The following is a 24,638-nucleotide window of genomic DNA, read 5'->3' as shown; positions in this document are numbered from 1 at the left end:
TTCATCTAACCAATGGATGCTTGAGTTCTTCTTCTTCTTCTTTTTTTAAACCATGATTATTTGCTACAAAATATGAGACTTTGAAACTCTTGTGGAAACTGTAAAAAATGGTTGTTGTCTACATACTGTTGTGGTTGATGAAATTCTGAAAGTGTCATTTTATATCAGGCACCAACGCTAAACAACATTAAAAGAATCAAATACAATGATCTGGGATTCAGAGAGAGAGAGCTTGCAAAGATGTTGACAATACTTGGATAACAAAAAGTGAGACTTTTTAGAGAGCTGTATGAAAGGGAAACAATCCCCTCTATTTCAGCCTTTGCTGAAATTCATTATTCTTCAATGAAGTCTTTGTACATCTAAAGACACCTTCTAAATGGAATAACAGAGATGAGATCTAGTGAATTACAGAAGAAAACTGAGGACCAACTCCGTGAACTAAAGAACATTGAAATTAAATACTTTGCCATCATCTGAATACACTTTGTTGATATTTTCTCTTTGGTGTGCCAAGAGCCAAAATTTTCCAACTGATAAACTGTATCTTTAAACCCTTCCCAGTCTGGTCCAGAGGAAACTGAATCTTTTAGGCATTGAAATATATGTTGATTGACTAACTTTAAAATTGCCTTCAAGAGTTAATTATCATGTAGATTTTGATTGGGTGAAACTATTTTTATTATACTATTTTAAAGATGTTCATTAATTTAATTTGAAAAAAATGTTGACAAAATCCCTACACACAATTTTAGAGCACTGAGGAGATGGACGAGAGAGACTGCCTTTAAGGAGGTTACAATCTAGTGGAGAACATAGACTAACAGGTAATTACGACACACAAGTTATGTGTCAAAAGAAGTTTCACAGGGTGTATGGAAGCGTCAATGAGGGGCACTTAATTCAGCCTGGAGCTGTCAACAAGTTCAGTTTTAGGTGTATGTTTGTTGAAATGCCAGAGTTGTCAATAGAAGATGGATGTACGATGTTGCAATTTTGGAGCAAGTAAAGGTTATAGGTGGAACTCTTGGGACCATTCACAATCATAAAAACAATCAAAGGGCTCTAAGAAGCACTTGTATGTAAACGCTATGCTATTTCTTATGATTACTGTCCAAGTGTAACGTGAATATGCCTTTCACCTGTAGTATTTAGAATGGCTTAAGAATTAAAAGAGAAAGACATTTGATGATAGATTTGGTCAGGAAAATACAGGAAGGAAGCAAAGTCTTAAAAAATTATAATTTCTCATTTCAATTGCAAAGAATCTTTTGACCAATCTGTACAATACAATTTATAAAATTAATACAAATTAATGAAGTCATAAAATTAGGAAGTAATGAAAATTTGGTCACAAGTTCATATAAACAGGTCAGATGTTTCAGTTTAATTTAGTTTACTTAAAATCTATATTTTGGTTATATCCAGACCTATTTAAAGCTTGATGGTGATTTTCTGATTATAACAGGTATATGTTATTAGTAGGAAATTTGGGACAATGTAGAAATAGAAAATTATGAAGAAAATTAAGTAATCACAATTTCACCTCTCTGTTACTCCCTTCTTAACATCTTTTAACGTTTGATATTTTCTACAATATATGTATACAACACACACACACACACACACACACACACAGACACACACACGTGTGACTTTCCTGGTCCATTTTAATTTGGGAGCCATAAAAAGGAGTCACTACTCCTTTAAATACAGAGTAACAGTATAACTTAGTAAAAAGAACCCAAATTTGAACTAGCTAGATCCAATTTGTAGTTATATGAATTGAATAAATTGTTGAACCTTGAGCTGGTTCACCTGGCTTAAAATTCTAATGCTATCCTTCACTGCCATGTAAACTTGGGCAAATTTATTTACCCTCAGAGACTTCAGTTTTCTTATTTGTAACAATAGACAAGAATTTCTACTGTTTATGGAGAATGAATTGAGAGCAAATATTAATGTGACAAAGGCTGACAAAGCAGTTCAGTTGAGAGCTTGCCATTTTCTTGACTAGTTTGTTGGCGATGGAGACAGAGAATAAGATGGATTTGAGGTATATTTTGCAATAGAATTAATAGAACTTTCCATCAGAGTGAATTCAATATACGGATAAGAGAGAAATTTGAATCAAGGATAAATTTAGGTCTATGGTTGAAAAATGAATGAATGGTGATTCCACTAATACTTATTGAGAAGTGTATGGTGTTCCATCACTGGGAGCTCCATTTCGCACACATGAAGCTTGAGATATTCTGCAGCTGGTTGAATACTGGCATCTGGAGTTCCCAGTAGAGACAGTCTGGGCTAGGGAGGTACTTTTAGGTGTCATCAAGGTATAGATGTAATTTAAAGCTTGAGAACTAATTGAGATTGTATATGGGAAGGGAGAGACTGTGGAGGGCAAGGAAAAGGCAGAAAATAACTAGAAGGGACAGAATGGCTCAGGAAATGCAGCTGCTTCTCATTCCATCATCTCCCAGTGCCCTGCAGGGAGAAAGAGCTCTTGAAATGAATCCCACTGTCTCTTTCTCGGGGTTGATTTGGCTGGGTAGGGAGGGGACAGTAAAGACATATATGAAAAGTCTTAAATAGAAGCAGCTGTTGACTTTTCTGGGTAGTAATTTGATGACTATTTATTTCGCTTCAGTGAAATAATTTGTTGGGTAGATAAAACAGTTTAAAATATTCTTATGCTGATTGTATATACCTATATGTCTTCCCAATTTTTTTTTAATTGCACCAGTAGATTTACAGCAGGACATTCAGATGTTTTTAAGGTGCAAAAAACTTAGATATGCCATATGTTAAGTTTGAGTTAGCTGAATGAACAACATTTTTGCTAAAATTCTAAAGTACTACTTATCTGTTAATGAATGCTCATTTTTAGTTTTGCCTTCCACATTGTAATTACATAAAATGAAAATATATTGGCAATTTACAAATACTGTGTTGGTGATAGTAAGTGATTTTGGGTTCATATTTAATGAAAACTAGTAATTTAATAAGCCAAGAGAGTTTAAAATTATTATTTTATGAACTAAGAAATTTTCTTCATTGAACTTGTAAAATTGGGGACTTTTTCCTCCCCCTTTCTTTTTTTTTCCCCTGAGGAATGAAAGAGATGAAAATCTAAAGCATCCCTGTTATGGTTCACACCGAAGTTATTCAGGTAAAAAACAAGTTCAGCAAGTTTTAAAGAAAAGACCTGTTAGTTAAGTAGAAGGCAAATATTTTCATTAGTGCTGAGCCGAAAAGAGAAAGTTTCATGCGACACGTTCAATGTTCGATCACTTCTCACCTGAAGCCCTTTTAACTCTGAGAAAAGGCAGAAAACAAAATAATGAAGTTGAAACGAGGAGAGTTTACGTCAGCAAAATATTTTCTTCTCACAAAATGCAGAAAGAAGAGATGGTGCTCTTTTATTTAGCAATTCTGTAGTTTTTCACGTGAAATAGAAACACACAATTATTTTGGATATGTCTTTGACTAGCATGGAACAATTAAAGATAATAACTAAAAAGAAGATGTTAAATGTAGGAAGGAAGACTGGGAAAGGAAGGACATTCTTATAGCCCACTGTGTGTGTGTGTGGTGTGTGTGTGGTGAAGATCCAGACAACATTTTATCTCACGAACCTCATCTCACACCAATGTGGCGCCCCGAAGGTTTCATTTACCTCCTGGAAGAGATGTGAAGTCTGGACATGCCAGCGCTGAGATAAGACTTTTGGGATGAGCCTCTAGAGCAGAGAGGAATTTCTCTCAACAGTGGTCCTAGTCCTGGGGAGCTCAATTTGAAAAGAGAAAAGTAAAGGTGTTTCATTTTAGACCTGCGAATGTAATTATTAGTGAGAAGAGTTCATTTCTTTTGGTTGTGCTACCCACAACCCAGCTCCAAAGGAAGCTTGCCCCACAAGATAAATCAAGAACTCGCATAAAAATTTGTACAGGAAAAGCCTGGGGTCCCAAACAACTGTGATCATGAACCTATTAAAAGATCTGGTATGCTGGCTGGAGAAAGACTAGCTCACTCCTCCACATACATATCCTTTTCCTCCTTCACCCAAGAGGGGAGTGGAAAAGACTGTGGAAAGAAAGGAGACACAATGGCAATGCAGTCATGCCATGATTTGCCTACATCTCTAGGGTAGAAATGGGTACTGAAATGGAGATCAACATTGGCGATGGAAGTTGAGCCACTGTATTGGCACCTGTGTCTGTAGAATAAAGTTCTAATGATACCCACAGACTGGGTGAAATAGGCTGGACCATTTCAAAGGAGAGAAGGGTATACAAGCTTACAGTTTAAAAACACAGTAAAAAGAAAAAAACCCTATGGTAATTATATTACTCCTTCCCCCTGAAAACTTAATTCTCTCATTAGACAAAAACTGGCAACACACATTCCATTCAGAGGTTTATATATAAAATATCGAATACCATTATGGTTCAGATACAAACAAAGTAGCATGGATGTTCTATAGCTTTGGGACAGAACCTAGAGAGCACATGCTTCCCCAACCTTCATGCTGTATTTTCTAGGCAGTGCAAAGATAATGAGAGAGCGGACAGGGTGGTTGGGGAGTCAAAGGCTCAGAGCTGCAGCTATTTACCAAGTAGTTCAGAGCTTTTAATATGTTAATGACCAGTATGGCCATATCAATGCTTTCCAGATGAATATAAGCTGATGAAATTAAATAACGGTTCTCAAAAGCTTCTCTCCTCTTAAAAACTTGAATCAATGGTATACAGCATATTTTTTGTTTTATTTCAGTGAATGAATCTGAGCATGCTTTCTTAATTATTCATCAAGTATTTATTCTAGTAAACATCAATTTTGATGATAGAAAAGATTTTAGAGCCACTTATTCTGAAACTTTCCTTATATATCAGATCTATAATCAAAGCTGAATATTACCAGATGGCTTTTATAGGCCCAAATCAAGATTTCACTCATGTACTGAAACGTTTTAATGTATACATGCATTTGAAATCTCAGGACCATTACACATAAAGATTTGGGAAGAACTCATTTAGCACAGTCTTTCCAAGCATGGTTTTTAAAAATTTAATCAGCATAGTAAACAAGCTTTACTGATCATAAATTATAAAAGAAATTACTAGTAGGAAAGATGATTTTTTTTCTTCCATTGATACAAATAGGGGAAGAAAATGACTTGGATACAACTCAATCCTGCCAGCATGTCTAGATGGAGTGCTGCCTTGCCTATCCACAAAGAGGCATGCACATTAGGTTGCTTTCCATCACTGAACTGAAGTTTGTAACTATCATCTTAGGAGCTCTCTGTTGATTAAGGGGGCAGCAAGAACTTGTGATCCTAAGAATCAAGACTGACTTGGTCCATTTAAGTGGCTGAAAGTTTCCTTGGTTATGGAAGAAATGGAAAAATGTTATTAGGGAACTTGGAGAATTTTCTTTTTTGGAGAATCATAGGCAGAATGTAGTCTTCTCTTCCTGTGCTTTTTCCCAGAGAAAGAAGGATTTTTTTTTTTTAATCCATTGCCAAGTAGAGATGGATAGATAGATAGATAGATAGATGATAGGTAGATAGATAGATAGATAGATTGATAGACAGGTAATTTTTAAAAATCACAATGTGATCACCAATGAGTGATAAGTTCAGTCTTTGCCTTCTTGCTTCTATTTCAGCCACCTCGTTAACTCTTCCTTTTCTGGTTCATCCTTCCTTCTTTATTTCAATCTTCTCCTTCCCTTCCCTTTCCTGGTGTTCCTTCCTTTGTCAAAATCTCTCTTCCATCTTATCCCTTCCCTTTCCTGCTTTCTCCCCCACCTCATTCTTTCTGCTCCAACTCTAGCCACACAATGCTTCCTTAATCCTTCCCCTCCTCCTGTAGCCCTTCAGCACAAATAACCAAGCACAATGTTGGAAATTTGTCTAAGGAAGTTTTGTGGAGTGTACAAGAAACATTTTATGATGTGGATATTGTAAAAAGTTTAAAGTGGTAGGGTATTCAGCTTTTCTGTAGTTAAGATCCTTGGAACAAAGTATATAAAAAGGATACAGATTAAACTAAATGTGCCTTAGTGCTGCTAACTAATTAAACTAAGTGAATACTCATGATTTGTTTTATCATTTTTGCATTAAGAAAATTTCTCAAACGGAGGATAATTACAGCAAGAGCCTAATTAGATGCTAACAGACCATACTCTTCTGTTCTGATGCATTAATGATTTCTTTGTGTTATAATTGTTGCATTCATCAGGGCGAGTGAAGTGTTTCTTTTTCAGTATTCATGTAGAGGATGCCTGGTGTAAAGTGGGGAGTCTGACTTCAGAACAAGGCAGTTATATGAAATGAGTTTGATATTTCTAGTCCAATTCACTGCAGTTTTATTATCTGCATTGCAAAAATTTCTAAAACACTTGGCACTACTGTTAGTTTTAGCAGAAAACATGTCTTTTGAAAACCACCTTTCCCCCCATTCTATTCAATTGAGAATCTCAACTGTACTTGTACTGAGCTATCACTGATTACTAATGTACTAATTATTTTGTGATGACTGTCAAGTCATAAAAATCATATCACATTGTCATTTTTATCCTATACATGAAAGAATGGTAGGTTAAATGCATCATGATTTATGGTCTTGAATCTGAATTAACAGAGGAAATTAGTAGCTACCAATTAACACAGATTTATAAAGTACAATTATGTCTACTATGAATGTCCAATGAACAAAACATTACAGGACTAAGTATGAATGTGGATACATAATACAACTGTATGGTTCAATCACAGCCATCTTCCAAGTTGAAAGACAAAAGAAGAATAAGAAAAAAAGCAAATTTAACACCCATAAAGCCTAAATACACCTAGAGGAGACGTGAGTATTTGGTTTATATAACACAAAGACTGTTTCTAAAGATCTCTTACAAACAGGAGATTATTTTTGTTTTTTTTAATCAAAAATAGTATGTAAACTAATATCGTAAACCTAACTTTGAACCTTAACAACTAGGATGCGATTTGTCATAATAATATCAAATTACGCAACAATTGCTGTCAATAGAATTGAGGGACATCCACCCATATCAGCACTTAGTGTTTAGGTTTAAGAAAGGGATGTAAGGTCATGAATGTTTTGCCTCTAAAAAATTTACTATGGGTAGTAACTTTTGTCAGAAGTAGGAAGGACAGAAATGTGGTTGAACTGTTCAAAGTTGGAACTATGACATTAAAATTAACTAGGTTAAATTTTTTCTTATCTCTCTAGATGGAGAACCATTAAACAACTCTAGGTTTCCTGGCTCAGGAAGAATCTGGATTTGAACCTCAGTCTTCTGCTTCCCAGTTCAGTGGTCATTTCACCCACTATATAAGTGTGTAGTAAGCTCAGATACAAAATTAGACTCAGAAATATTGTAATCTGCTAAAAGTAAAATTCCCTTCACATATTTTCCCAGAGTCTTTTTTTTCCCCCAAAAGTTAATGTAGTAGTACTTTCATGACCAGAAGCCACTGATCTTAGAACCTTAACTGTACAGAACACAGATGAGTAAAACCATGAAAATACACAACCATACATACGATGCTTGCATTAAATCCTCATGCAAACACAGACATCACAAAATCCTTACACTTAAGCTCTCAGGGACTTTTCTAGAGTCTCATTGGAGTATATTTCCTCTGATTCTGAGTTCAGTTGCATCATTTTGGTTCTTCTGATTTTCTGCCCAGAGTAAATTAGAAAATTTGTTCCTTTGCTTTTGGTAAGAAAGAGCAGGGGATGGCGGGGGGGGGGGGGGAGGGAGGGCTATGCAGCTTGTTGCAGGCACACACTGACTAGCAAAAAATAACAAACGAACCAGCAAACACCAGTCTGACAGTGAGGCGACAGGAAGTTATGTTACAAACTCACCTAGCAGAGAAGCTAATAACCTGCTTATTTACATAAGCTGTGACATCAGCGCTGAGGACACTTTAGTGCATTCACTGTTAAAAGTCAAAGGTGTTTAGGCAAAACAAATACAGACACAAAAACCATAGCAATCCCTACAGGCCAGTATAGGAAAGGGCTGAGACAGTGCCCCAGCTCTTGGACTTGAGGTACATGTCTGAAGGGTCAGGCAGGAAACTTGCTTCCTGCTGGTTTTTGTAACTAAGAAGCTCCAACATCTTGGGTGTGTGTGTGTGTGTGTGTGTGTGTGTGTGTGTAAGTATGGAGGGTGGTGGGGTGGGGCTGATGGTGCACAACATCAAGAAAACCCCAAGTTAAGCAGGATGTAACACTGTGATGGTTTAAGGGTCCGATCCCAACAGGTCCCAGAAAAGTAAGAAAGCAAATGAAACATAGGGAGCAAGATCTAGCCTCTGGAAGGAGAGGTTAAGAAGAGTACTAAGGCCTAACCAAGAAGATGGGGTTTGGGGAAGGATTTCTGATTCTAAATATAATTCTAAATTGCAATGTCAGGTAGGAAACGCAGAAGCCGGAACCCGTAGTTAGTACTGGAGCAATAGAGCCAATAAGGATAGGCTGCAACTGGGGGATAGAGGGACTCTTGGAAGCCCTGGCAGCAAATGGGCTCTCCTGTCTTGTTACGGCATCTGGATCGCAATATCAGGGTTGTCTCTGCACCAGACTTGGGTTGAGCCTGCAGAAGAGGGGCATCAGGCATATAGCGAGCATCTGCTAAAGAAGATAGGAGTTGGCATCATTGTCTTTGATGAGGCAGATGGGGAATTCTCTTCTCCCTCTCTCCTTTCCCCCTTCCCTTCTTCCTTCCTTCCTTCCTTCCTTCCTTCCTTCCTTCCTTCCTTCTTCCTTCCTTCTTTCCTTCCCTCCTCCCTTTCTTTCTTTCTCTTTCTTTTTCTATTTTATATAATTATTACTTTATCACCTATAGTCATTTCCTGTAGCCCATTATAGCTTTGCTCCTACCCACCTCCTTTGTGGTGTCATTGACCAGTATATTACAATTATATGACATTTCTGTGTGTTCTAGGCCCAACAATACACTTTACACACACATATAATTATACATACTGAATGGTTTTATATATACATACATACATATAACTGTTTATATAAAATGCTCTTATAAATATAAATTGTGTTATTGGGTCTAGCACATACAGCAACATTGGGTTATTTTTTATAATTTGGATCTTTTTACTCATATTATATATGTTGTGATACTGCCATCATGCCTTCCTTTTCTTCTTCAGTCATACTTTCTTTGGTGCTGTGACATATTTATAAGGTCTACTTTGAACTCTTTTTCTGTGAGATCCGGCATCAGGTCACTGTCAGGCAGCTGCTGTTGTCTGCTTTTTTTTCTGGTATGTGAGTCATACCTTCCGGTTTCTTTTCAGGCCTCAATTTTTTTGGTCGGAAACCAGACATTTTAGATAATATATTGGAGCAACTCTAGGTACCGGCTGCTCCCTCCCACTTTGGGGCATGTTATTGTTATTCGGTTGTTTATTTGTTTAGTGATCGGCTGGATTATTTTGGTGAAATCCCATTTCCCCCACTTGGTGTTAAGCCTCGGATATTATTCCTCAAGGAGGCACAGTGTGGGGTGTGCCACAGCCATCCTGGGGTGACGGTGGCACCGGTAGAGTTCTCTTCTACTCTTTCCCTGACCGCAGCCAGCTGGTAAATTCCACTAAGTGCCTGCCAGTTCTGGTATTGTTTTCAACAATGTCCCTGGGCATATATTCCTCTACAAAGTCATCCAATCAAAATGTGATTTCTTGAAAGGAATAGTTTCTGAGGTCAGTGTTTGATATTTGTTCCGATCCCAAAATGACTCCCCAAAACTGTCATCATCGCAGGTTCTCTTCTGAAAACTAGCTGTCCACAGTCCACTGTACCTTCATTAGATCCATGAATCTCTTCACACTTGCCTCACACCAGAATGTCGCTCAGGGAGAGAATTGTGTGAAAGCTGAGACATCTGGGGCATAGTTTCAAAGTCGACTGTAAAACAAAATAGATAGCTTTGTCGTCTGCATGAGAAGTTACCAGGAATTTAAGGCTGGAGTATAAGCAGTGAGAGAGAAGAACAGGTAAGAGGAGTATCAGTCAACGTGAAAACTTCAGAGAAAGGCAACAAGGAACAAATAAGTGGTTCTAGAGTAACGAGACAATTGCTAATATTTGTTTTTGAGTTGTACGTGGTGCTCCTACAGAAATCCCTTCCCACTCTCTGAGACTTCAGTCAAAGGCAACTACGAGTGTAGGCTTGTGCTGGCCTTATTTTGAGAGGGAAGGAATCTTTTCTTGAAGGCTGCCGTCCTTCAGAGAAAAGAATAGCATGCATGGGATGACGAGATGATCCATAAATTGATTCAGAACTCTAGAAGAAGTGTGTCCCCTTCTTTTTCATCCAAATAATCCTCAGAGGGATTTCGCGAGGAGAACAAGTTTATCCACTGCATGTGGGAAGGAGGCTCAACCTATTCTATTTAAACATCAAAGGACAGTGTGACCCCCGCTAAATTTAGGTCACTCACACCTTACATAATGCTCATGACCATTTTAAGAGGAAGGTGCACAGATAAGGAAACTGAGGCTTATGGAGGTAAGGACATCTGCTCATTATCACATTACCAGCATACGGTGAAGGGAGCATTCAAATCCAGGGCTGACCTCAAAACCCCTGAGGTAGGTTCCTTCTGTTGTTCTTCTGCCCATATCAAAATCCTTTTGTGGCTGTCATTGCTTCCGAATTAAGTGCAAACTCCTCTGCCCAGCATTTAGGATCTTCCTTAATCTGGAAACCACAAACTTTTCTAATCTTAACATGATGACTCTCAAAACTAGGGACTAGAGGCATTTCTCTGGGACTGTGGTTCTTGCTCTCGAATCTTGCGTTTCTAAGAACTGCATTCATCGGCCTGGACCAGCCTCCCTGCCGGGGCCTTGGCAGAGAAGGATTAAATCACCTTGACAGGGAGGGCAGCTTTCCTTGATTTTGTGAAGCTTTCCATGCTTTTTTGCTGCCCAACTCCTGTGCCCCTGACTTCCATTTGTCTGCCAGGGCACCTGCCTCTTCCCATTTGCTGGGCTTCTCCGATGCTGCCATCTGTATTCCTGCTAGATTTCCACCTCGAGCTTGCCAGCACATTCCCCTCATACTTAGTTCCGCTCGGCTGCCTGAATTTACATTGCCTTTTGATGGGTCTTCACTCCAGTTCCAGTCACACCCTAATTGATTGCTCTAGTTTTTAGGTTCTGGCCATCCCTGCCCACTCCCATAACTGAATGAGGCACGTTTGTAAGACTGTGGATGTGTAACAAACATGATCAGTTCATGGGATAGCTGGCAACGCTAGCCTGAATAGGGAGGTTGTGGAAGAGAGGGAAGAGGGGACGTGATTTATGATGCTGCTGGTATATGTGCAAGTTGGGAACAGTAAAAGAAAGTAAAGATCAAGAAACAGAGTACACCTAAGTAATGTAAGGTTTTGGCTGCTATGGACTCAGCTTTTACGTCTGATCCAAGGAATGGCTGTTGGGACCTAGTTAATTAAGTTAACATATGGTCACCCTTGCAACCTACATTGGCTGCTGCTGTGTTTTAGGCCACCTTCCCTGGAGAGGGAACCAACTTGTCTCCACTTTGGCAGGCCTAGAAAGATTCTTCCCCATGACCCAGTGCTAATGTGATGGTGGATCATAAAACACCATCAATGTAAAACTTACACCAAAAAACCCCATATAATTTCATTCCTGCAAGTCATTTGGGAAATACATGTAAGTTTCTTAAATCAAACATATTATCTTCCGAATCTTTTTTTTTAAGTCAGTTGTGATGATAGACTAAGAAAGGCATTAAAATGATAGAGATGCTTGCATGTTTAAAAAACTAACTGTATACGTTATACATGGATGTTTTATGTCCTTGACATGGTATCTCTTCCTCTATTATTACCATGAATAGAAATCATTTAATACTGCTCTTAAGAAAGAATACTGACAATGCAAATATAATAAAACATAATGGCAATTGTCAGTTCTTTGCAATGAACAAAATGGATCATCATCGAAGAGGAGACATTAGTTTTTTTTTTATTATTCTTTGGTCAATCCTCTATGCGTTCATGCTATTAAATATGAAATGAAAAATTACTACATCTCTAGCATGCCATATACAGTTATACCCAATACACATACATACAAATAATAACATAGGAATAGAAAGTCCTAGTTGCAATGTAACCTTTTGTAAAAGCTGAATTCTAACCCAAAATCACATTTTTTTTTTTTTTGGTCACATAAAATGGTTGGTCTATACATGGTAGGATGAGGTCATTAGTGAGTTTGTATTAGCTCATTATTTTAGAAAATAATTTCTAAAATTAAACACTTTTACCTAATGTAAATAAATAAAGGTTTTATTAATGCACTTTTGGGCAAACCTGAAAACTTTAAAGCACCGCCAGTGGATTAGAAGGGGCAGCAGATGAAGACAAATGTCTAATATTCATGGTAACTATCTTCCTCCTAGTTGTTACATTGTGGGCATTGCCAGGAGCTAATGTGGAATAATAGAATATTTCCTGGGGGATCTTTGTAAGAAAGGTAGGCTTTAGCAGCTGTTTGTAAATGGAACCTGTACAGCGTGTTTCAAAGAACTGTGAATTAAGACTTCTCGCAAAGGGAAAGAGTTCTTAAATTGTATAAATTCTGCTTTCTGAACAGGAAGTATGCTAATGAAGTTGTAAATTCTTTGAGAGTCAAAATTACATTAGAACTCCCATCAGAGTTCTGAGTTTGCAGTAACATTTCAATAAATATTTATCGAATAGGAATGGATTCTTTGCACCAATGCTGGCTGGTGAAATGTATCCAAATCTCTGAACTTTGTACAGAGGCTGGGTTTGGATAAACTTTCAGAGGAAAGTCTTCTAGGGGTTTTTATGAGGGTTCTGACTGAGGCAATCCTTTAATCAATAGTGTGGTGTACAAAGGCAAGTATGGGTGCAGGATGTAAGATTTCGTCATGAGATGGAAATGATGTGATGGAGTTTTCTTAAGATCCTTTGCCATTGCCGATATGTTCCTGCTTCGGTGGTTCTCTCAGTAACCAAGGGCTTTGCCGAGTAGTGCCAAGAAACAGTTGGCTGACAGATGGGTTGTTTTAGTACTGAACAGGAAAGAAGATGGTAGCATCCATTCTTTTCTCCACTCAAAGTTCAGGCAGAAATCTGCCCCTGTTCAGTTATCTGTCCTCCGTTTGGCCATGTGCTTCAGAGAAGAGTTGCCCCAGACACAGGGAGTGCATTGCGACTGCTTTAAATCAGCCACAGCTTGGGGCGCCTGGGTGGCTCAGTCGGTTAAGCGGCCGACTTCGGCTCAGGTCAGGTCATGATCTCGCACTCTGTGAGTTCGAGCCCCGCATCGGGCTCTGTGCTGACCGCTCAGAGCCTGGAGCCTGTTTCAGATTCTGTGTCTCCCTCTCTCTGACCCTCCCCCGTTCATGCTCTGTCTCTCTGTCTCAAAATAAATAAATGTTAAAAAATTAAAAAAAAATCAGCCACAGCAGATTCATAGACCTTGCCAATAATTGATGCATACATGAGTATGATACGGGATTCTAGGCAATGAATCACCAGGGATGACCTCCTACAAAATTTTTGGGAGAGGATTTCTTGATCCTAAGAGAGACCCATGGAAGGGAATAGTTTCTTCCTCCTCTAGAAGAAGTAGTAACTGAATACAATGCCTGGATTTGCACAGCCATCTTGAAATCATGAGAAAAGGAAGCCAAAGGACAGGAGCTTACACCTTGCGTGGATCAGAAGAGCAAGGTGGAAAAAGAATTTATTCTTTGATATCATTGTCGAGTGGACAATGCTACTTTTGGTCTTATTGTTGTGTGAAATAATGAATTTACTTATATCCTTACTCTTGTGGCACTTTTGGTTGAATTTTCTAGCTTGCAGAGGGTTGCCAGTTAGCAAATAAAAATGTAGCTTGCAGAGTTAAGTTTGAATTTCAGGTAAATGATGAATAATTTTTCAGTATATATATATATATATATATATATATATATATATATATATGCTTAATGTGGTATTTGTCCCATGCAATATTTGGGACATCCTTTGTCATGATTTGTGGTTTATCTGAAATTCTGATATAACTGGACACCTTGTATTTTATTTGTCAACATTAAACTTGCTGCTGAGAGCAGTTTACCTGGTTCGGTGATGAAAGGCTTTCCTCGGGTCCTATTGGCTATGCTCTTTCAGAGGTAAAAATGTGAAATAGAGTGACGGTTATACTTTGAGTATACATATTTGGAATTCAGGCTCATATTCTCTAGAACTGGTAAAAGTGTCTAAAATACTTTTTTCTTGAGTCTTGTCAATGAAACCTTACCATGATTTGAAATATTATTTTAATGCAGATTAACTGTAGAAAGAGATCCTACAGTCTCCATTTCTTTACTTACCACCTATTTGGGGCAATAGAAATCTACCATCTGAGTTTCAGTATTTCAGTATGTAGTTATGAAGAATTAATATACATTTTGAGAAGCACCATTCATGTCAGGTACATATTACTTCAAACATTAACTCTCTTTCTTGTATTGATTGCTAAGAACTCTCTTAGGTGCACTTGTAAGAATATTATACTAAGAAGCAATAGAAACTCATTCATCCAAACAAGTACTGATGCTGCTTCTTCCCTCTGCACAAACCTGAGCAGAGTGAGTGCAGTAAGATGTGGACAAATGAGATGCTTTGTGGTGTGAGAACCTTGTACTGTATAGGTGAGTGGTTTTCTTCAATATATTTTTTAAAAATTTTAATGTTTATTTTTGAGACAGATAGAGAGAGACAGACAGACAGACAGACAGAATGTGAGCAGGGGAGGGACAGAGGGAGAAGGAGACACAGAATCTGAAGCAGACTGCAAGCTCTGAGCTGTCAGCACAGAGCCCAATGGGCTCAAACCCACACATCCTGATATCATGACCTGAGCCAAAGTCGGACACTTAACTGACTGAGCTACCAAGGCGCTGTTAAAATTCTTTTTAAATACTTGTTTTTTTTGAGAGAGAGAGAGAGAGAGAGCACACGCGCACACACGCGCGCGCGCACACACACACACACACACACGCAGGGGTGCACGCAACTGGGAGAGGGGCAAAGAAAGAGGGAAACAGAGGATCTGAAGCAGGCTCTGTGCTGACAGCAGAGAGCCCAATGTGGGGCTCTAACTAACGCACTGTGAAATCATAACCTGGGCGGAAGTTGAAAGTCGGATGCTTAACAGACTGAGCCACCCAGCTGCCCCTAGCTGAGTTTTACTCCTGACTCTGAAACTGGCACATTAGATTGTTCATAAATTATAGCTGTTGTTAGTACCTAAACTAAGAAGAATAATTTTGCCTTTCCTTGGAGGATAGAGACCCATCTCTTTTTTAGTATCTTCAGCATGTGGCACAGTGCATTCCACACACCCAAAAGGTATACAATGAGCATAAATGGCCACGGAATTGGGTTCCTACCTCATGGGCAATGCATAGACCATACAATCTTTCTAATGGGTTATTCTGTATTCAAGTCGTCATGCCATTTTGATACTTTTTCTATCTTCCTTTTCGTGCGCAAAAGAAGTTATTCTCACAGAGAAAATATAGAGCCCACAGAATGGCAGCTGTGATGTCAAGTCTTACCGTGCTCCTATAATCCTGATGAAGAAAATATTTGGAGAAGGAGGGAAGAGCCGCTGCCCTTAAGAAGCTGACGGCTGCCAGATGGGAGGACTGCTCATGCTGTGGACTCTACAAAGCAGAACTAAAGTTGAGGGATATAAGATAAAGGGAGGTGGGGTCAGGTTTAAACAGTCAGAACTGCCTAGTACCGCAATGCCTCAAAGGTATTGAGGACTCCTCTCCTGAAGTATTGACTCCCAGACTGATGACCATTTACCAGGAATATTATAGCAGCTCTGTTTTCTACCTAACTTGAAAAATGGGGATATTAACCCCAATTTATCAGCTCACAGATGAGGGATTTGGTCCAACGAAACCTGAAGAGACTCCTTTGCTGGTTTTCAGGCATCTGTAAATCACTAGTCGCAATGGTTTTCAAACTTGACTGCAGAGTAAAATTAACTTGGGAACTTTGAAGAGTCTAGATGCTTAGGCCACATCTGCAGAGATTCTGATTTAATTGGTATGGGATAAGGCTTAAGCATTAAGGATTTTTTCAAAGCTCTCCAACTGATTCAAAGGTACAGCACTTTTGGGGCGCCTGGGTGGCGCAGTCGGTTAAGCGTCCGACTTCAGCCAGGTCACGATCTCGCGGTCCGTGAGTTCGAGCCCCGCGTCAGGCTCGGGCTGATGGCTCAGAGCCTGGAGCCTGTTTCCGATTCTGTGTCTCCCTCTCTCTCTGCCCTCCCCCGTTCATGCTCTGTCTCTCTCTGTCCCAAAAATAAATAAACGTTGAAAAAAAAATTAAAAAAAAAAAAAGGTACAGCACTTTTGAGAATCGCTGAACTAGCGTGCTCAAAAATTATGATTCTGGATTGTAGTTTGGAATTTGATTTAGCCTGAGGTGTAACACTAAGCAGTTTCCTTAACTTCTCTTGGTTCCATATTCCTTATTTATCAAAAGGAGGTGGGGTGTATATACTTCTAAGGCACTGTCCTCCAAAATTTTATTATTCTAGGGCTCTTAAAAGTTTATGAATTATGAAAAGGCAACCTTAACTGCTTTCTCAAAATAGAGGGGGAGCTGTGTTCAGTGACATGGGAATTCTTCGCACTCCTTTTTGTTAGTTATAATGGCAGTCATAGACGCCCCTCAACGTGGGGATGGTTCTGCCTCTCACAGGAACGTGTGACACCAACAGTGTTCAGATGGCAAGATTCTCAGTAGTCCCCTGCTGAGGACTGGGGTCCATCCTGATTTGCACAGAAACTGCTAGAGGATAAAAAAATAGGTTTCTTTCCTCTTATCCACGATTCCAGGAGATACTTTATTGCCAGAGTAGAGTCATCTGATGGACTACTGCATGTTTTTCTTGGTCTTTTATGTGGATGGCTATTTTGTGCTCTTTTGGGCTTGCTACCTTACATTTGGTTTAGTGACTTGCTTACCAAGAATTTTCCTGACCCTAACCTGGAACTCTCAGCTTCTCTTTTAGTCTTGGTTTTACTTCTACCCAAATGAGAGCATGTGTCTCATCGTCACTCTGGTCATGTGGCTACTGACTCCAGACAGGAGATGATAGACACAGCACTGCAAACTTCTTTTTCCCCTAAAGAAATTTAAGGAGGACTTCCATTATGAGGTTTTCCCCAACATGTTGCTTGTGTTTCATGGAGTTTGTATTTGTTAGTCTAGTTTTATTTGCCACACAATATGCACAAAAGTAATCATAGAAATGTGAACTATCATGGGGCACAAAACATCAACGTTTATATGGAAACTATGATTGAGTGATTTTTTTTTTTTTAAGTGTGAAACTTCTTACTTCCCAAAGGAAAGGTACTTTGGAAAGATAGTCTCCTATAATTACTTTAATACTTCCTGAATTTCTAGTTTAAAAACAAATTTAAAGACCCGTTACTCTGCACACAATTCAAGATAAATCATCCAGGGGCTCCTGGGTGGCTCAGTGGGTTAAGCATCCCACTTCAGCTCAGGTCATGATCTCACAGTCCATGGGTTCAAGCCCCGAATCGGGCTCTGTGCTGACAGCTCGGAGCCTGGATCCTGCTTCAGATTCTGTGTCTCCCTCTCTCTCTGCCCTCCCCTGCTCATGCTCTGTTTCTCTCTGACTCAACAATAAATAAAAACATTAAAAAAGTAAATAAAAAGATAAAACACCCGGTTAAAACTCAGACAATCTTATTGGGAGAAAATTTTGGAACCTTTGGGTTACCTTGTGAAAGAGTTAAAAATGTTCTTTCTTTCTATTCTGGATATCAGATCCGGACACGTTTACTCTGGTGTTTACATAAATGCTGTCAGTGCACCATGGAAGTTGGAAAGAAGTCTTTTATTTTTGTCAATTTTATTTTTATTTTTATTTTTTAAATTTTAAATCAGGAGGGCAACAAAGCAATAAGAAGGATCATAGGGCACCATGTTAGTGACAAATCACAGGAGGTGGTTCCAGAAAGGTTGTGAAAACTAGTTTCTCATTGCAGGAATTGGGTTGGGCCACTCCTTCGCCCCCCTTCTCAAACACAAATATTTTCATATAATAAAAGCCTGTTTCCCTATGGTTATAACCCAGCCTCCCCTCCTCGGACACCACCATTTTAAAGGGGGTTACTGCGCGGACTTCCCCGCAGTGCATAGGTTTTCTCTCTTTCTGGGCCGCGTCTCATAGAGGTGAGGCGTCCCTTCGAGGGGCTCACGCCGGGTGAAGGGACAAGAAACACCCACTCGGATCCAACCCGGGCAGCCAGCGGCCGGAGCATGCGCTGAGAGTTTGTGCAGCTGGCCCTGGCTGCCGCCGCTGCCTCGTCCGGACTTGGCGAGGACTTGGGAGGGACAGAGGCGCTGGGAGGTGGCTTAACAGAGACTTTCCAGCAACTGCTGCCCAGGACTCTTTTTTTTTTTTTTTTTTTTTTCCTTTTTCCCAGGAGGCGGCGACGGCGGCGGCGGCGGGGGAGAGGAAGAGAAGGAAGCGTCTCCTCCTTGAGCCAATGCAGCCCTCTGGCTCTCCGGGAGGAGCGTCCCTGCCCCGATGAGCCCCCGCAGTGCGTCCGCGACCGTCCCCCGGCGGGAGTGGGGCGCGGAGTCCAGCGCCGACGGTGAGTGGCCGCACGTCTCCCGTCTCCCAGCCGGCCGTCCCGCCAGCCCGCCGGCGGCTGTCCCCGGCGCTGTGTGCTAAACTACTTAGAGGCTGGCGGTGGGGCTCCCCCGCCGCCGGCGCTCCCCACCCCCGCCCGCGCCCTGCCGGGGGCGCGCGGACGCGGTGGCGGGGCGGGGGACCGCGCTCGGCTTTGTGCTGCTCCGGCGGCGCGGGGTCGCGGCCGCGGCCGGGGGAGGGGGCCGTGAGTGACTAACCCGGCGTTTGCACAGCTGCACCGGCCCTAATTCCCCCGCGCCCCTCCCCGCCCCGCCCCCGGCTAATCCATCATTCCGGGCCGGAGCACCATTTCTCACGTTCTCCCCGAGAAACCCTAGTCGCGGGGCGGAATCCCAGCTCAGCGCCTGCCCCCCCCCCCAGTGCCCCCTGTTCACACTCGCGCGGCGGGGTGGGGTGGGGGGTGCGGAGAGATGGGGGGCCCGGGAGCTGTCCTAATGCGGGGGACGCTCGCACCCGCGGACTCGCCGGCGGCGCCGGTGACGTCTCCCGGGGTAGTGCGGTTTCCAACCTTCGGGACGGTTCCGAGCTGAGCTGTCCCCCCCCCCCCCGGGAGGGGCGCGGACTGAGGGACGTTTTCCAGAGCGTCATCATCAGATGCAGAGGACACCGCCGCGCGTCCCCCGAGAACGGGAGTTTACTGTGTGCCTTCATTCATCCGGGAGTCAATCTTTTCTCTTCTCAGCAGGTGTTATCTGAAGCCGGTTTGGAACTTTAGGGGAGTTGAGGTTACAGTTACAACTTTAACAAATGATTTTCGATGAAGCGATGTCTCAAATGACCTAGGCTTCGGGCCGGACTCGGGACCCAGCTGAGAGCTGCAGAGGAGGGGTGGGCTGCGGGGCGGGGAGGCGGGGGCGAGGAGCGCGGTGATGAGAAGTGCCCTGTTCTCCCCGCCCCCTGCAGACCGCAGCTACTTTGCCGGTGAGAGTAGGATGTGGTGAAAGGATGGGGCTTCTCCCATACGGGGCTCACAATGGCCAGAGAAGATTCCGTGAAGTGCCTGCGCTGCCTTCTCTATGCCCTCAATCTGCTCTTTTGGGTAAGTCAAACAGTTCCACTGCACCAACAGGTGGGGACGGCTGGACTCGGTCTCCTCCAGCCACCACTTAATGCGCCAAAGGGCATGGCTAAACATTAATTAATACAGAGGATCACACCCTCTATTTTTCAGAGAAGTCCATTTTGACCTTAAAATGCCTTTGATCTAGCTGAAGTGCCATTTGTAATTAGAAAAAAGAAATCGACGCCTGGATACTGGTGGCAGTAAAATTAGTCTTGAAGTTAAGCTAGGGATATAAATAAATGCACGTGCTTGTGCTTGTAGATAAGAAAATTATGGCACACTACTTAGGGAACTGCTTGTTTTCAGGAATTTCAGATAACTGTCCAAGCCATAAATTGTTTCCTTACGTCATCCTAGCCTATAAAATCTGGTTGGCGTAAAGCAGTCTTACTATGTTTTCGTGAGAATTCATACATAGATAGCCTATCGAAAGACTGGGTAGATTTTTCTACCGGTAGAGATTCCATCCAGGCTGAAAAGGTGGTTTTCATGTAACTATTTCTAAGTTGGCAAAGTTTTAAGGAATTTTGTGTATGCTTTTGGAAAATCCCATAACCATTTAAGGAAATAAAATACATAAAATTTAACAAGCTCATGGAAATCTTTATGCTGTATGAGCTAGTGACTTTCTATGCTTTGCGCCCAGGCATAAGTTTTCATTAAGTGTTATTAATAAATCACATTATTATTTATAAAATTTATGAGGAAAATATAAAAATTAAAACTTTTAATGTTGCTTCAAGAAGTCGTCATCCTTAAGCAAGTAAATTTTTGCCAATTTTGTATTCTATTAATAACTTATATTCAAAATTTTCTGTTAGAAATTTTAATGTGTGATTTATTTATCTGGACGACTGGCTGGCATTGACCAGCCTCCTTTCATAAGGCTAGTGCAAGTGGTCTCTAGAGGATGACATTTTGGTTTCAACTAGTCCCTACGGGTGGCTCCATTTTGAAGTGACAAATTAAGCCTTCCTTCCGTGAGTAATCTGAAAAGATATCTAAGTTGGCAACTTTTTTTTTTCTACATGAGAATTAAAAATCATTGCATAGTTAAATTCACCACTTGGGAACGTAAAATCACTAATTGATCTCATTGCAGATGTTAATTCTAAATATGTACGTTTTTTCAATGGATCATTAAATCACCTACTTAGCTATAAAGTTACTAAGATTTTGAACTTTGTGGGTTTTTTTTAAATGTGTGGTAATTATCACTTCAATTTACTGGTTTTCACTTTTCTACTTTATGCTTTTTAATTATAGAATCATCACACTTTTATAACTAAAAGGGAATTTAAAGATGACTTGGTTGAACTTCCTTACTTTGTGAATGAGAAAACTAAGTGTAGGTTAGTGACTGGTCAGAGGTCAGATGGCCTGATGGTGACAGTTACTGTAGCAGAACTCAGCTTCTCACTCCCGGAGAGTGCCTTTACGTGAATGATTACTGTGTTCTCAGTCTTGAAATTACTAGGACTTTTGTTGTTGTCCAAAGAACAATGATTTGGAAATTTTTCTTAATAATCGGTATTATGTGGGAGGAAAAAAACCTCAATCATTGAACAAAAATATTGCTCTTCCGACTACTGAATTTGCTTCAAAAAAACCTATTTCTTAAATTCCTCCAGGGCTCTTTCTAGCCCCCCAAAATGTAAAATGTCATGTCTTTGCTTGTATCCTGTACCTCATCCTTCTATTTATGGTGGTGTATTTTATTTATTTATTGAGATCCCTTGCCCCTTTCTCCAGCCCCTTCTTCTGCCAACTTCCCCTCCAACAAAATAATCCGTGTTAACCTCTGTATCTTTTAAATTTTGTACAAAGATGTATTTACTCATACCTGTCCGCATATACCCATTCGTGTACATTATATGTAGATTCACAATTATTTTTTTGTTTAAAGGTTTTTTTTTCTCATGTGGGTTCAAGTGGCAGGCGTGGGATTGCTTTGTGGGAGGGTTATGTGATACAGACGACAACAAAGAGCTTAATCTTTATACAGTTCTTCTTCCGTTTGCCAGTCACATTAGTGCTTCAGTCTCCTAGCCTGTGAAATAGGAATGATAGTTCCTCTTGTCTAGCGTTGTCCTGAGGATTAGAGTTAATGTACACAAGGGGTCTTGAACAGTGGTGCCTAAATGTGCTGTCTATGTGGTGGCAGTACAGTAGGTAGTAGTACTTGTGTTTGTTACCGCTGTTACTACAGTAAGATGCTCAAGTAGATTATCAGGAGGTGGAGTGCTCACTCAAAGGAACCCCCGTGGTAGTAATAAGCAGCGATTGTTACTCCTGGGATTAATACTGCTACCACTACTACATTCCTTGACCCAGAAATCCTGCCCGGGGAATTTGTTCCCTAGAAGAAGACACACCAATACACCCCATTATATGCACACAATATTTATTGCCATCTTGTTGGTGTTAGGGCACTTTGAAATTTTTGTCGGTTTTGAAAGGTTTAAAGTGTTATTTTACTGTTGCTTTGTTTTTTATTTCCTCTCTTCTCCAATGAGCATGAGCATCATTTTCTTTAGACACTGTATATATTTCATATATGTTATATCATTTATAATTCATATTCAGTAAGTATGTCATATTTACCATTTAGGTTTGTCTTATTGTTTGTCCATTGATTTCATTTATGCTGTTACTATACAACAGTTCAACAAATTTTTATAGGCTGTTTTAAATAAGATTTTATATACTCTTTCTTCTGTTCTTCTGTTCTTTCAAGCACCTGCCTTTCTTGTTTTAGTCAGGGTTTTCTTTTTCCCAGTGGACTTTAAGCTTATTTGATATAATTAAAATTAATCTGTTGGGATTTTTGTTGGAATTGTATGCGATGTATATCAACTTTGGGAGAATCGGCATTATTCTTCAGTGCTAAAACAATGTTTGCAGATCTTGTGTTTTCTTACTGAGTCAGATGTAGTTTTCAGCCCTTGTGCTGGCACATTCCTGGGCATTCTTGCACTACGTGTCTCATCTAATTCTCACAACGGCTTTGGAAAATTGTTTGTTTCTTTTTTGGGTAGAGAGAGGTTGTTCAGAGAAGTTCAGTACTTGCTAGTGAGTGGCAGAACAGGGACTCAAACTTCAAACTTCTTCTCCAAGTGTGATAGAAGTTGTAGGACTGCAAATGGGGTGAATGTATTTGCAGTGGCAGAGGTAAAACACCCTCAGTAGGAAGGGATAAGCTATCCAACTCCTAACAAGTCCTCCAGAGCAGCGTTTCTCACCTGCGTGTGCCTACGAATCCCCCCGGCGTCTTGTTAGAATACAGAGTCTGATTGAGTGTGGCAGGGGCTTCACGTATTGAGGAGCAAGGCTTTAGTCCTTGTGTTCAGCTCTCATTGAGATTAGAAGCAGAACAAACCAGTGTAGCATAGGAGCCCAACTTCTTACATCACACTTCACATCCTGAGTATGGAGAGGGGATTATTCTTGCCTCTAGTTTTGCAGGATTGAGAAACCTGCCCTCTTACCTCTGGGCTCAAAGCTGAAGCCTTTACTCCTCATTTTACATTTTAAATAGTCCCCCCACGCCCCCACCTTCCCTATTTCTACTATGTTGCTACCATCTTTCCTCTCTATCCAAAAGGATTTTAGGGAAAAGAAAACTAAAATCTTAACTGAGGACGTATAGAATTTGCTTTGCTGTTCTGAGAGTTGGAAATCAGAGTGCTTTGTGTGTGTGTTTTTAAAGTACATCCTGAGTATTTTTCTAATGTGAGGCAGCGATATGTCTAAGAGGAACAATTCAAGATCACAAATGCACTGCTTCTCTACATTGCCATGGATCCAGTCACTTTGATGTGTCATCTGTTGAGTGGCCCTTCCACATTCTGAAGAAGCGCAATCCGGTATAGCTGTAGGGGAGCTGGCACACAGATATTGGACCTTCTAGGTTTGTCATGAGTGTTGTGGGTTTGTAATGGGAGAGGCTCACATGGGACACGGTGCACGTGGGTGAACTGGCCCCAAGAGCTCTTTTGAAACCATGATTCACATTCTGGCCACAAAGGAGCAAGGAAATGAGCTATTTTCACTTCGTTTTATTCCCACTTTTACTATTTAAATGGCATATTATTTGAGTAAATGAAAGCTTTCCTCCATTTTAAAGACACTTCTGTGGCTTTATGATATGAATGCTTGCCATTCATAGATGATAATTTTCTGCTATTACAACTATGGATAATATGGTTGTCTTTGGAAGTTCTTGAAGTTGTGAGCACTTAACATTTATCAAATATGTTTGCTTAGTATTTTCTAAAATATAATTTCCCATCTGGTAGTTTTTAAGCCCCATTCTCACTGGCAGATAAGAGCCATTGTTTTTCACCTACCATACTAAAGCTAGTAGCAACAGAGAGGAACTACTCTAGGAACTAAGAAAAGAAACTTATAAAAGAAAACCTTAAAAGTGGACAGGGAATCCAGTTCATACTTTTGGGATATAGCATGGCAAATGAAATAACAGGAGGTTACATGTCCTGTTTCTTTTTCCTTGGCCATATGTAGTGAAACCTTAGGTGTTTGACCCCATGGCAGACCCTACAGAGTATTCTTGGCAAGTAGACGTTTGTATTCACATGGCATTTATGTAGTCATATAAAAATACAACTTTTTAAATTGTTACCCCTAACTGTTACTCTGAAAGTCCTTTGAAGTTTTCTTTAATTCTAGTGACTAGGGGAGAGATTTCCGACAACGTTAGTCTTTTTAAAAATAAATTT

General features: G+C 40.4%; 1 protein-coding gene across 3 annotated transcripts in view; it reads left to right on the top strand.

Annotated features, from left to right (window-relative positions):
- The first annotated feature begins 18,294 nt into the window (after positions 1-18,294).
- TSPAN12 (tetraspanin 12) overlaps positions 18,295-24,638 on the top strand; it is a 65,566-nt gene continuing 59,222 nt past the window's right edge. The window contains exons 1-3 of one of the 3 annotated variants that reach the window (XM_030308299.2): positions 18,295-18,352; positions 18,607-18,777; positions 19,740-19,875. In XM_030308299.2, coding sequence (XP_030164159.1) covers positions 19,782-19,875 — 94 coding nt within the window. In that variant the 5' untranslated portion in view covers positions 18,295-18,352; positions 18,607-18,777; positions 19,740-19,781. Of the gene's footprint in view, positions 18,353-18,606; positions 18,778-19,218; positions 19,522-19,739; positions 19,880-24,638 lie in introns of those variants that run through there. The other 2 variants (XM_030308300.1, XM_030308301.1) reach the window with 2 other exon arrangements.

This window comes from Lynx canadensis, chromosome A2 (genome assembly GCF_007474595.2).
Source record: "Lynx canadensis isolate LIC74 chromosome A2, mLynCan4.pri.v2, whole genome shotgun sequence".
Lineage (NCBI taxonomy): Eukaryota > Metazoa > Chordata > Mammalia > Carnivora > Felidae > Lynx > Lynx canadensis.
This window is presented reverse-complemented; position numbering and strand designations above follow the sequence as displayed.